General features: G+C 40.4%; 1 protein-coding gene across 2 annotated transcripts in view; it reads left to right on the forward strand.

Annotated features, from left to right (window-relative positions):
- The first annotated feature begins 905 nt into the window (after positions 1-905).
- pacs1 (phosphofurin acidic cluster sorting protein 1) overlaps positions 906-11,887 on the forward strand; it is a 60,497-nt gene continuing 49,515 nt past the window's right edge. For both annotated transcript variants that reach the window (XM_032499301.1, XM_032499302.1), the window contains exon 1: positions 906-1,486. In XM_032499301.1, coding sequence (XP_032355192.1) covers positions 1,332-1,486 — 155 coding nt within the window. In that variant the 5' untranslated portion in view covers positions 906-1,331. The remainder of the gene's footprint in view (positions 1,487-11,887) is intronic.

Genomic DNA, 11,887 nt, shown 5'->3' on the forward strand with positions numbered 1-11,887 from the left:
ATGTCCGAAATACAAATGCAGCAAATTATTCTGAAATCCCAGTTTGGTCAGTTTTTGATGGTTTTAATATATTTCACAATACATTTTGTACAAATGTGAGAGGTTAAGCCCTTTTTTTTCAGGTCAAAGTTCACAAGGCTGGCTTGCTTTCTCTTTGTTCTCTTTTCTCTAATTTAAATTTTCTTTATCAACATGACCATAGTTACATTTTGTACAAAGGATATACTCTACTTTGCATATACTGCAAACAAGGTTTACACAATAAGTATGATAAATCAGTGTAAGAAAAAAGAATACACATCACATAACATGACTGCTACTAGCACACATACACTATACTATGATACATTACTGTGCAGCATAGTGTATTATAAAACTGTACTATTGAAATGATAAATACATATAATATACATATACTCATATAATAACAATATATTAAATGATTAAAACAATACAATATTTGTTTTAACATTAGATTATTTATAATACTTTTATAAGGTGTTTATTTTCATGAATACTCATAATAATAGTAAGAATGAATACAAGACAAATTACAAGAAAAACTTGTAAAAATAGTCAAAAACATAGGCAATAGTAAAAACAAGTAATAATGATAAAACATAATACATGCATTACTTAACATATATTTAAACAAAAAATAACTGATTTAATACAATAAAATAAAAATTCAATTCAGTGAACTTTATTAATATGTGGTAGCCTACAATTAAATAAGATACCTTACATACAGTGTATTAGTGCAACCCCCCAAAAAAAGATAGAATCGTCTGCAAAAAACATATGAGTAGCCTACAGTAAACGGAAGAATAGATGACCCCCCCCCCCTCTCTCTCCCTCTCTCTCCTCTACTCGCTCCTCTTCTCTCCTCTCTCTCTCTCTCTCTCTCGTGCTTCACGTCTTCTAACTGAAGAGGCGTAGCTTGCTTTCTGCTCATTGTGCGACCACGGCGAGAGAAATTTCCGCTTCCTGTACCGAGAAACACCCCCAACCAGAACGAAGTTGGGAAAGGGAGAAGGCAACACAGACGTACGCGGGGATTTGCCGCCTGCCTACGGGTTAAAACCTCCTGACGACTGCAATGTTTTCACTATCGGGCGGCGAACAGCACAACACGTTATCAACTTAGCGTTTCCACCGTACGTTACACGGGAGCGTTTCACGCATTTCCACTGCAGGAGCCTGAAAAAAAATAAGGCAACGGAAGGAGGAGGACCACAAAAAAAAGGACAACACACACAGAGAGAGAAGCCAGGCTACTACGGGTATTCCTCCTCCCAGCTCCGACTGAAAGCCCGTTCTCAGCCTCCAGGATGTCGGAGCGAGGAGGGCTCCCGCGGACTGGGGGCGTCCCTTCGCCGCACATGCAGCCCTCCAAGCCGGTCTGCATCACCTCCAACCGGCCGGTCCACATGAACCTGTACGCTACCTGGGAGGTGGACCGCTCCTCGCCCAGCTGTGTGCCAAGGTATGTGAAAAGGGGGCCACGAGCGAAAAAGCAAAGCATGACATATGATTTTTGTGGGTGGTTGTGAATGGGAAATGATGCGGTATGTGTGTTTTAAACTGGGGGGAATTCAAATAGACAGTGTGTGCCTATTTGAAAGGATTATCACCTCATATGATAGGATTGTTGCTGTTAGGCAAATATAGGAAGCGGTCACATAATGAGATATGAGAGATATGTGCATGCCCTTTTCTCTGATTATATCATTTTTAGCACCTTGAGGACCCTTGGAGACTCGGTTTATCAATCAGTTCACTCAAATAGCCATTAGCCTGTAGCTTTTACAACCCTAATGCTACACATAACACACACAGGCATGCCTCCTGGTTATCATTGCTAATAAAGACTGTTTGTGTTGGGGCAGCTGCAGCCCTTCCCCAGCCGATAGCCTCAGCTGTTGCCCACCGGATCAATGTAGACACGAAGATTGATGAAGCATTGAGTTGCAGCCTGTCACTGCAACTATAGAAGGCTATTTTGTTTCCATATACTGCTGTAACACCAGGCACTGTGATATATCGGTTTATGATAGAGTAGGAATGCATTAAAGATGCAGAAATGGATCATTTTTGATCAAATATTTTGCCTTTTTACTTGACATGTTAATCATTACAGGCTGTCAAAGTTGTTGTGTATGTTCATGTTGTCAATGCTGCAAGGTCACAGCCGGCGAGACACCTTATCAATCTTAGCATGGTCCTAAACAAAGACATTCCAGTAGGAGTCTTTGTTTGACTGAAGGGTTTCAGCAGGCTGGTACGTTTTGTATGTCAGGCTGCCGAGAAGCAGATGCACTCATTTGTGCAACCTGTGCTATTTTCATCTGCATAAAAAGACACATATTGGATGTGATGTCCATATGTGCTCCAGTTGAAGTCCGTCCCCTTGTGTTTATGATGTTGAGGTAATAACCCGTGGTCATGAGTTAGATTCAAGGTCAAGGGTTAACCTCTGTCACTGAAGTGCCGCCCATGTTGTTCACAAGCGCCCCTCAGCATACAGTGTGAGAGTGATGACGGCTTTTACAGCCAATCAAACTTGACATTGTCATGTAGTCAATGAAAATCTCAAGATTGTATTATCAGCAGACTTGAAATGATTTTTGATCTGTTATGGCGACAAAAACATTCACCAGTACGTACACGTTCTATTGCAGTGTTCACCTGTTAAAACGTAGCTTGTAAATCTGCATCTTCTGCACGTTTCCCCTGAAATTGGGTTATTTTAACATAGAAGACTGAACTGCCTTGTTCCAGATGTTTAGGTTACTGAAAACATTTACTGGGAATGAAGCATACTGGTAAACGGATCATGCAAAGCTCACATGCTGACATCTTAATGCTGCTTTCTAAAATGCTTTGGGGCTTTACTGGGTTAGAAGCAAAGCTCAAGGGTATGTTTTGCCTCTTAACATTTTGGCAATTCACACGCTTGTGAATAAATGATACAGTCCTGGATCTAAATTTTGGAACAGCTAACATGAATAAAACATCCATTCTTAGCCTACATTTCAAATATCTTTCCTCCTGACCTTTCCTTTGCGGATTATTTTCATCATTTGTGTTTGTGTGCTGATATCAACAGACGATTTACGATATTTTGGCATTGTGCTTGGAAATGTGATTGTGGACATTTTTACGAGCGTCACGGTCCGTCAGATATCTTTGAAATCACCGCAATTGGAGCAACAGAGAAAGACGACAGAGCCAGAAGAGAAAGGGGGTGTAGAGATAGATGAGAGTGGGAGATGGCACTGTCATCTACGTTCAAATAGGATTTCTAACAGACACAAGCACTAAGAAAGTCTTCAGACATGGTTCAGACGACTAATCTGTGGCCCAGTCTTCCAGAGCTTTAAGAGCCTGCTTCTACTACAGACTAAAATTTAGTCCTGAATGATGTTTTGCCATCAGCTAAATGTAGCCTGTTTACTATTTGTTGCTCAATCTCTGTTGCTGCAATGACTCCGAACTTCCCCCCCCTCTAGCAGAGGTGTTGCTGCTCTAACCTCTTCCTGTCTACCCAAAATGCCACTTGGTATGCTGTTTATGCAGCGCTGTGGATAGAATTTGCCCTGGCACGCAGAAACATGCACTCAGCTGCTTACTCCAAATGTGTAGCGAAACCCGGGAAAGTACAAAACATATCATCTGCCGAGGACTGTTTGTTTTGTGGCATTTTTGGTCATATTCAGCGGGGAGTAACAGGAAATATTCAAGAGAGTGATATCACTCATTATGCATGTACATATCCGTTTTCAAGTTTCGACAACAATGATACAGGGAAAAAATTGTTGTGAAGGACAGAACCACAGCCATCTGAAATCCGCCCCACCCTTTCTCAAATCCATCAGCACGGCGTGAGTGCCTCTGAGGTCATTTCTGTGCTCAGCCTTCCTGACCTTCTCGACTATTGTTTACCAGGGAGAAAAACATCAATTCACTGGCTCTAAACCAGCTCTTTCAGTGCAGTGTAGTGGGTGATTCCTCTCACCGCAGTCATCAACACACACACAAACACAAACACAATCTTGGCACTCTCCTCGGTTCATTGGTTCTTTTCCCTCACCCTGGGGGGGGGAGGGGGGCAATAATCCTACTGATGAATACAGTAGCTGCTCCACCAGGGTTAAAGCCTCGCCTCACTCAGATAGAGGCCGTAGTGAATACATACAGATTAGCAGTTCTCAGGTGCATTTACTGTCAGGTGGAATGTGAATGGTGCCCGCCAGTGTTCACACCACAAATGGTTTGGATTCCAACCGCCAGCACAGTTTAGTTAAGGCCTCTCTGTGCTAAAACCCTGCGTCAGGTATTCCAGGAATGGACCCTGTCGCAGAGCTCCTTGCCTTGCATTATTAACGAAGTGCTCCTTACAGAGCTAAAGGGGGAAAGTCCCATGACTCAGCTCCATAGATGGATGCTGGGTCCGTGCTACAAGTGGCCTCCAAGCCATGAGTGAGTGGGGGAGTCTCTTTCCCGGAGCAACCACAAAGCTATAGGAAGGACTGCGGGAAATTACGTCAAATTTGGACCTGAGAGAAGACCTTGAGAAGACAGAAGAGGATAGGTTTAAGCTTTTTGGCATGTACCTCCTTAAATGAAGCCTGGTCTATTGTGACCAGTGTTGGGCAAGAAACAGCCTGTCTCTGCCCCCTCTCCTAACTTCAAAAGTCAAAAAGTAACTCCAGCTGAAACCCTGAATGCTTGTTTGTGTATGAATTAAGCATAAAAAGATATAATGTAATGATTACTTCTACTTAGTTTAGAGGTGTAGGTAGGCAGATTTTTCAACTTTGACAAAGCCAGGCTAGCCGTTTCCCCCTGCTTCCAGCCGTTATGCTAAGCTAAGCCAATCGCCTGCTGCCTCTAGCTTTATACTGAGGCAAACAGTCATGAGAGTGGGATTGCTCTTCTAATCTAAACTCTCAGCAAGAAACCGCGCAAGATCTTTCTCCCAATGTCTGTTTCTTTAAGAATTTCTATGTTGTATACTCCTAGATCAGTGATAATTTCAAAGGGCAAATACTATGATAAGAAGAACATGTTTTTGAACAGTCTCTAATCTTAGCACTTGTGAAATTCTGACCACTGGATTTCCTCTTGTAGTTAAAGAAAAGAAACTGAAAAGATAACTTTCCTTTTTTTTGGTTGAATGCCTCACCACCAAATCTCTGAGGATATTGCAAGTTGTGGTTGCTCAAAGACAAACAAATTCATAGCAATCTTCATCTCAACAATAGTCATGCCAGTATCTTCTATCAGGGACACCAAATCGTGTAACAGTAGCCTTTGCCACTTTTAGTTGTAATGAAAACAGCACGGCATTAAAAATAAATGCTTATCTGATGGCCTGGTAATAAATACCGATGGCATGTAGATGCGCGGTGCAGAATTGCAGGATGTTCTGAATTATACATTGTGCATTTGTTAGAACCTTTTGCTATAAATGCCCAGCAACACAATGGTGAGACGACACTAGTTTCGTTCCTTGAGTGTCAGCATTACATTATCCACCCTTCCCCCTAAACCCCGGCTGCTGAATGGAAAGAAATTGAGATAGCATCAACAGGCTAACACACACACACACACACACACACACACACACACACACACACACACACACAGGCGGACGGGGTAGTAGTGTTCATTAGCAAGCTTTGGCTTTGCCACTTGCCTTGGCGCTGCTTATTCTTCCGCACAGCTGAGTGGCCGAGAGGTCTGAAGTTTCCTCTATGGCTCAGCTCGCCAGCTGAAGATGAAGGGAAATAAAGTGCAACCCCCCCCCCTTCACCCTGACTTTCCATGATTATTTATTATTTCGGTTCAACCTCATGTCCAAGGGAGAGGTGGGAGATAAGGACATACATGGCCATTATTGCCTTTTAATGATCTGTTTATCCAATGGCTTTGGAAAGATAAAGGAATGTGGAAGGAATTTTTATTTGTGTTATTCATAGGACACCAGTAAAATCCTCGCAGTGAAGAGTATATTTGTTTTCTGAGCAGCTTGAAGGCTGGCAGCCGGTTAAAAACATGCAGTGAAACTTCTCACCCAGCTTTAAAAAGCTGCTAATCCACTCAAAGGAATTTTCACTGCCTTTCAGTGCTGTGATGGCCAAATAATGATAAATGCTCTTTTACAGACCTTCCTAAGAACACATTTTGCAGGATAACGGTGTCAGATTGGAGGGTTGAAAATAAGTCGAAAGAAAAGTATCAGGATCAGACTTTAAAGCCCTTATTGGTTGAGCGCTGATTAAAATACAGTAGGTCTGATTGCTTTGGTTGCTGCTCAAACAAAACTACTGTAGTGGCTCGCATATTTTTCTATCAGTTGTTTTTTGAAAATTATGCAAGATACCGTTAGTACTTGAAGTCTTTTCCCTGTTAAAGTGAAACATGAAATACTGACTTACTCTTAAAGACTAGAGTCCGACTGATAAAGGATTTATAAGGCCAATACCAGTACAAATATTTACTAAATAGAAAATGTGATATGTCGATATATCAGCCGATATATATTTTAAAAAAACTCCAGAAACGCATCATTTTAATTTATTGTCACAACAGAACAGAGGAACATCAAAATATAATAAAGTTCTGATACATGTATAAAAATACATACTAATAAAAACTTGAAACATAAAGTCCTTTTAAACAAAAACACAATAACAAAAACAAAACCGGGACGTTGTAGAGTGCCCGCTGGTGGACAAACTATGCTATCCCTCCCTTACCCCCCACACTGCTGCAATTCTTGTCCACAGTCTCGTCACGTACCGTCTCGATTTTTCAACTCTCTCTCCTCTCGGTCTCGCTCACAAACTCCACCAACTTCAATTGGTCCAGAATTCAGCTGCCCGCATCATAACTCGAACCCCCTCCATCACCCACATCACTCCTGTCCTCAACAGCTCCACTGGCTCCGGTCCAGTTCCGTATCAAATTAAAAATCCTTTATAGCATTCAAGGCCATCCACAACCTCGCCCCCATATTTGTCTGATTCCCCAGCGTCCCACTCCCTTCCGCTCCCTCAGATCCTCTTCCTCCATAAACCTGTCTGTCCCCCCCGCCGTCTCACCACCAGGGGGGCCGAGCATTTAGCCGCTCTGCTCCCCGTCTCTGGAACTCACTACCCCCCCAACTCAGAAACAGATCATTCCCCCATTTCAACTACAACTAAAAACACATCTGTTTATAACTGCGTATTCCACCTAAATGTCTGTTGCTCCGCCTTTTCTGTTGTATAGATTTGTTTTGCTGTATAGTATTTGTTTTGTTGTATAGTATTTGTTTTGCTGTTGTATAGTTTTGGTTTGTTTTGCTGTATAGTATTTGTTTGCTGTTGTATAGTATTTGTTTTTCTGTGTTTATATTTGTTTTCTTTGTTTAGTATTTGTTTGCTGTGTATAGTATTTGTTTGCTGTTGTATAGTATGTGTTGCTGTTGTATAGTATTGTTTTGCTGTTCTTAATTATGAATTCCTGTGGGCGTCCTTGAGGGTCATGAAAGGCGTCTTTAAATAAAATGTATTATTATTATTATTATTATTATTATTATACCAACACTCATAACATGACCGTCCGTTTTTTATTTATTTATTTATTTATTTATTTTAAATATTAATTTCTCAGAATCATTTATTTGTCATTCAGCCCATCAGCCCGTTATCATTAATTTGACACCCACGGTCTGCATTTTAAAAGTAAGTTTGGATGTTTAAAGAGAAAGGAGCCTCCCAGTGATGAGTTGCTATATGTGACAGCGAGAGTAAACAAACAGAAAGCGTGTGGCTGGTGGCTGGTTTTCATTTGTCTAATGCCCCTGACGCACCAAGCAGACGGCCGACACTCGGCAGAAAAGGCAGTTCGACTGATCAGTTTCCCCAAATTGGTCAAAAAAGTGTCTCGGAACACACCAAAGCGACGAGACGTAATACGTCTCCATAACATATAAAGATAAAACTTGAGTTGATTTTATCAGGATCCTCATAATCCCCATCGGCCAGAATGAAGGCCGACGGTCCCTCCGGGCCCCTCCGGACGCACGACAGCACGGAAAACACACCGAACAAACTCGAGTCACCGACCTCGCCAGACTGTCCGACGGCCTATTATCGGCTTGGTGTGTCACGGCCCTTAACACAAAGAGGAGAGGTGAATAAAGGTAGTGAAGCTTAGTTGTCCTGCTGCTGCAGTGTACGTAGACGTTGTGGTTGATTTAGGCTATAACACTGCCGTGGTCTGAGGATGTCTTTGTTGCGGTGTTGCAAGGTTTGTGTTTTGCTCTGCTCATTTCTCCTTAGAGGGATCCTACATCCCCATGTGACAGCAAGCACAAACATACACATGCACGCACACAGATTTCCATTTTCAAGGTGTTGTGACACCTATTCACGGACAATGTCATTGACATATGCTTCGCTTTCATCTAATGTGTTAGAAACAAGGAGTGGCATCCAGTTACATAAAAGGATATCCTGTGAGGGAAAACACAAATCTTGCTGACAACAGATACATAATCACACAAAACTTCAATCTGGATAATGTTATGACTAAGCGTTTTGTACCTAATCTCATTTTCAGCCTGTTGAAACATAAGCTGGATGTGTAGATGGAAAGAGAGGTTTCTTATTCAGTGCATGCCTGAGTGTGTTTATATTTTGCAAATCTCTAAAGCATCTAGGGAGGAAGCTGTCTGGAACATTTCTTTTGCTAAAAGCACAATCACACTGTTGCATTTTGGAAAGTAAACACGCAAAAACACGCAAAAATACACACGTGGTCTTGCGACAAACACGTTTAACCGCATTGGGATGTAAACAACTCAACTCAGTACCTACTTTTGGGCCCCTGTACTGCTAAACCTCGTAACACATGCAAATGATGTGTGCACACGTTTAATCCCCTCCAGCTCAGGTTACACACTGTTTCTCCTAGATGATAATAACACAAGCTTGTAATGCACTTAACGCAGATTGACCTTGACATAATGCCTGTCAGGACTACAGAATTGTTTTTTTAAATTTGACATTTCTTCAGTTCTTGGGCTTGTTACATGGATGTTGTTTTAGTGCTCTTGGTATGTATGACAGTATTGACAGTCAGTTAGGTCTGTAACATTTATTACATAATCGCAGTTTCTTTGATTAATCAAAATGAATTGCTAACATTAACTATGGTCTTGATGAGGTGTATGACTGGTAATTGTTGATTTTGTTAAGCTATGCCAAATTGCACTTATATAAGTGATAATTGGTTATATATAAATACACTATATATTTGTATTGTTATTTTCACTGTTAGTTGTTGACACTTATGCGTTCAATGCAACATAAACGGCAATGGGGGATACAGTTAGAAACATTTTTTTATGGTAATAATGAGTATTATTACATCATCTGGTTCACGTAACAGTGATATAAACAAAAGATGTATCCTGGAATTCATTCAAAACTGTAATTTCTTAAAAAGATTAATGAATAAAAATATTAAATTCTTTTACAATCTGACTGAATGAGAGTTATATTGTTAATCGTAATTATTCCTGAGACAATTAATTGTACAGCAACATTTTGAATTGTTACAGCTCTACTATCAGAACTTTTGGCATTTATTTGTCATATTTTATTTTAAGAAGAAAAAGCATTATCGCTGATTACAATGTGTTTTTCCAAGGTATTCCATCGATTTCAAAGACTGACCTTAGCAGAAAACTTTTAATACATAATTATAAATTATTACTTATAGTACTAATAGTTACTAATAGTGATAAGCACTAATGCCTCAAACCATAGCAGTACTAATAGAAACCAAATTTGAAAATGACACCCATTGCTATAAAAGAAATGATTTAACCTTTTTGACTGAGCCAGGCTAGCTGTTTCTAGTCTTCATGCTAAGCTAAGCTAACTGTCTCTTGGCTTTAGCTTCATGTTTAGTGTAAAGACATGAGAGTGGTGTGGATTGCCTCATCCAACTCTTGGCAACAAAGCAAATGCCCCACAACGTCAAACTATCCTGAGCTCAGGTAATATGTTAACCAGTTATGACATAAAGAGACCTATATCCTCAGTGTTACTTTGGGCTCAGCAGTTGCTGCTTGACTCGCACTGTCACTCTGATACTCTTAGCCTGTTATGATGGTTGCATCAAGCCACTCCGATTGGTTGATAACCAGGAAGCTAATACAATTGCCTATTTAGATAGAGGTTTCCTGTTCCACAGTTGTACAGCAAGCTCTGATTCAATTGTCTCCCTGCGCTCACACTAAACTAGATTAGGTGGGTGCTCTGTTTATTAATCTGTAATCTCTTTAATGAAGGGTCAATTATCTTGTGTGTGTGTGTGTGTGTGTGTGTGTGTGTGTGTGTGTGTGACACAACAAAGAGGATTCCCTGAATGTGTTGAGACTTTATTTTCATTGTAAACTAAAGGAAATCGCAGATAATGCTTTTGCCACACGAAAGGCTTGTACAAGCATTTTCTGCTTTCTTTTCATCACCAGCAGAAGTCTCTCTTATACACACACACACACACACACACACACACACACACACACACACACACACACACACACACACCACACCCAACACACACACACACACACACACTCTGCAGGTCACATGCTCAATCTTGCGGGCTTAAACGAGGGAGAGGCACAGACAACAGCCCTGTGCTCACGAAGAAAATGATTAAAAACAATAACTTGTGCTCAGGGTGTTTTGGTTTTTATTCAGCCGATGAACGCTTCAACACGGGCAAAGCCAATTTGAGACACACTTGCATTTTTTGTTACATATTTACCTATTAACATATGTGATAGACTGTGTTAGTGTTGAGCTTGTGAAATGTATGTGTTTAAATGTAAGTGTAGATGTGCGTAAAGGTTGATTCTGCCCTCCTTAGGAAGTTACAGGCCTCAGTATGTCCTTGCCTGCGGCCGCGGGAAGTAGAGCAAGACGGAAAGAGAGGGAGAGAGAAAGAGACAGAGGGAGAGAGGTTGGCACAGAATGAAGAGAGATAGCAAGACGATGGAAAGCATGAAAATAAGTGAGAGACAATAGGTCACTTTTTTTTTTTTTTTTTTTTTTTAGCACACAAGACACTTAGGCGTGTGGGTGTGTGACTTAAATGTAGTCCTACTGTCACATTATATGGTCAGTAAGTATTGTTTTTGTTTTTTGCATTTTTGTTTTTATTTGACAGTGTTAAAATGGGGAAGAGAGACACGGGTGTGACATGCAACAAAGGTCCGGGGCTGCTAGATTGACAATTTCACCGGCCAAGGGCAAAAATGAATTGTTAATTTCAAGACTTTGTACACCGCAAGAACTAACCAGAAATTTGAATCGCAATTCAAGCTCTACCAATTAAAAATCTATTTCATTTTCTTTTTTTCTTTTCCTTTTTTTATTGTACAGTATGTTTGCTGCAATCACATGATAGATAGATAGATAGATAGATAGATAGATAGATAGATAGATAGATAGATAGATAGATAGATACTTTATTGATCCTCAAGGGAAAATTCAAGGTCCCAGTTGCTTACAGACATCACACACAACACATACATCATAACAGGATGTTAGAATAACACATAACAAACAAATCCATATAAATAATATATGAATATAAATAAATAAATAAATAAATATATATATTCATATATTATTTATATGTATACATATAAATAATATATATATATATACACACATACAAACTGTACGTTAGGGCTGTAACGATACATCAGACCCAAGGGTTGGTTCGTATCATGAATTTTGACCCACGATTTGATTGAAACCTCGGTTTCCGGGGACAGTCCCCGGTTTTTGTGACCTGTCCCCGGCTGGATCTGTCC

Source organism: Etheostoma spectabile, chromosome 19 (genome assembly GCF_008692095.1).
Source record: "Etheostoma spectabile isolate EspeVRDwgs_2016 chromosome 19, UIUC_Espe_1.0, whole genome shotgun sequence".
Lineage (NCBI taxonomy): Eukaryota > Metazoa > Chordata > Actinopteri > Perciformes > Percidae > Etheostoma > Etheostoma spectabile.